At 44.9% G+C, this 2,317-nt stretch overlaps 1 protein-coding gene across 1 annotated transcript; it reads left to right on the top strand.

Moving 5' to 3' along the window:
- The first annotated feature begins 349 nt into the window (after positions 1 to 349).
- On the top strand, positions 350 to 1,799 carry LOC125506200 (alpha-2-purothionin-like). Its single transcript, XM_048671063.1, has 3 exons — positions 350 to 725; positions 846 to 908; positions 1,065 to 1,799. The coding sequence occupies exons 1-3, from the start codon at positions 404 to 406 to the stop codon at positions 1,169 to 1,171; spliced, it is 492 nt and encodes a 163-aa protein (XP_048527020.1). The 5' UTR covers positions 350 to 403; the 3' UTR covers positions 1,172 to 1,799.
- The last annotated feature ends 518 nt before the right edge of the window (positions 1,800 to 2,317 follow it).

A 2,317-nucleotide genomic window follows, 5' to 3' on the forward strand; every position in this document is an offset into this window, starting at 1 on the left:
AGATTTTTTAGAAAAATTTAGAGGATTTGATTCAACATCATAAAGGACTTATCGGTAACTTGAATATACAATAGTTTTATTTTTATAAAAAAGTAGGCCTCAGTTTAGTGTTTAGCACAGGGCCCCGAATTTTGCCGGCCCGGCCCTGCCCACGAGGCTATGATTCTCACCCCTGTACCTTCTCTTTTTTCTCTCCGTCTATCAATGCAATGATACGCTTCCTTAGCGTATTCGAGAAAAAAAAATATACCATGCACACTCATCAATCAATCAGATGTACGAACGGTGGATGCGCCATCGATCATCTTCTATAAATAGGACCGATCCACACGATTCTTGTTTCACCACCATCACCACACAACACATACCGATCATCCAAGTTTGAGCTGCACGTACGTACGCCATGGAAGGCAAGGGTGGTCTCCGGGCTGTGATCCTCCTCCTGGGCGCGGTCCTCGTCATAGGGAGCATGGTGCCGCTGGCCCAGGCAGATCCGACGGCCGCCGCCACCGGAGCTGCGGACGCCAAGTTCTGCTGCAAGGACAAGATAGGGAGCCACTGCTACGCCGCCTGCACCACGCAGTACGGCCCCATCCCGTTCTGCGCGGAGATGTGCTGCTGTGTGCAGCTTACGAGCGGCAGATGCCCGAGGCAATGCCCTACCCCGGCCGACCCCAGACTTTTTCTTGCGGATAGCTCCGCCTCCGACCTTCTCACCAGCAACGGTAAGCAAGCTACCACCAATCGAGCTCCATGCATGTTAATTTTTCTCGTTACGTACTTACGTTCATCCATGTTTTCAAGTTACAAGTAATACCAACTCTCTTGTTTTCCCTTTTTGCCAGCCGTTGAGGTCGAGAGCTGCACGCTGAGGTGCTCGTCCATCGTCTGTCACAGCATGCGCAACGGTAAACAAAACAAATATTACCTCCGTCCCGAATTAGTTGTGTTATATTTGTCTAGATACATCGTGATGGAGAGAGTAGATATATAGATAAAAGCTTCATTGTAACTGAATTACGTCTAACGCGCGTACTGTATCTGTATGTATGTTCTGGCACCAGTTGTGGATGGCGGCAGCGAGGGGACGAAAGCCGTCGTGGAGCGCTGCGGCGATGCATGCGGCCGCTTCTGCGCCGGGGCCGGCGGCGTTGCATCCCTTGATACTTAATAATAGTACTATCAATCAAGCATGCATATCATGCACGTACGCGCTCATGCGTGCGTCCGGATGCATGTGCTAGCTGCCACTACGTACTGAGCAGCCCAGAGACGACGCATCTCTGTGTTTGCTCTTTGTTTTCATCATCAGTATAATAATTGGATTCCACCGTCTGATGGTGCGTATTCAAGTTCAAGCCAGTGTGTGACGACGTCGCCTTGGATATAAGTATATACGCGTTCATCATGGCGTGATGTGTTCATGCGTATGTACGTGTTGAACGAGCTAGCTAGTATGCTGTACTCCCTCTATCACAGTTTAAAGGGCGTATCTTCAAAACCAGAATTTTTCACAATTAGAGAGAAATAGGGCGCATGTCATTAATTAGCCTATTAACTGCATCGTTTTGGGAGGAATTAGCTCCTTCCGTTTGCCTTCCTGGTGCGCATGCATGGTGTGAACTGAAATTACTCCACCAATGCATGCGATGGTTTTCTTCTTTTACTGGACGGAGAGGTTACTATGTGTTTGTTTGGCGATTAATTAGGCGCATATCCTTAACTACCGCAGCTCCAACGCATCGGTTATTCCTACCAATCGCTAGCAACCTTGGGCCCAGAGAGATGTGAGGTACGCCCTTTAAACTGAGATGGAGGGAGTATCATCCTAGCTTGCCAATGGAATATTAATAAAAGTTTGCTGATTTGTCAACTTTCTTCTGAATTATTATTGTTTTCTTGGTTCTATGCTTTTTTTGCCGGTTTGTCAACTTTCTTGTTTCTTTTCATTTGTTTGGTTCTATTGTTCATTTTTCTTCTTTGATCACAGCTTTCTTTTCTCAATACTTTCCTTTCATGTTTTATCATGCATGGAATAGACAAATAAAAACAAGTACAATATTGGTCTTTGAAATATGGAACAGCATCCAGAAATACGAAGAATGTCTTCTTGAAAATGGAACATACATTTGTCCTGGTGGGACATATGGCAAGATATGTTATTTTACATGAAACTTTTTGTTTTGAGAAAATTCTCATTCACACAACAATTTATTTTATTATATCAAACCATATTTATCTAACAAAACATATCTTATAAGCTAATTTTGCCATGGTAAATTAACTTCACCTATGGACAGTGGACTGATCAAGGGCA

The sequence above is a fragment of the Triticum urartu genome, chromosome 5 (genome assembly GCF_003073215.2).
Source record: "Triticum urartu cultivar G1812 chromosome 5, Tu2.1, whole genome shotgun sequence".
Taxonomy (NCBI): Eukaryota; Viridiplantae; Streptophyta; class Magnoliopsida; order Poales; family Poaceae; genus Triticum; species Triticum urartu.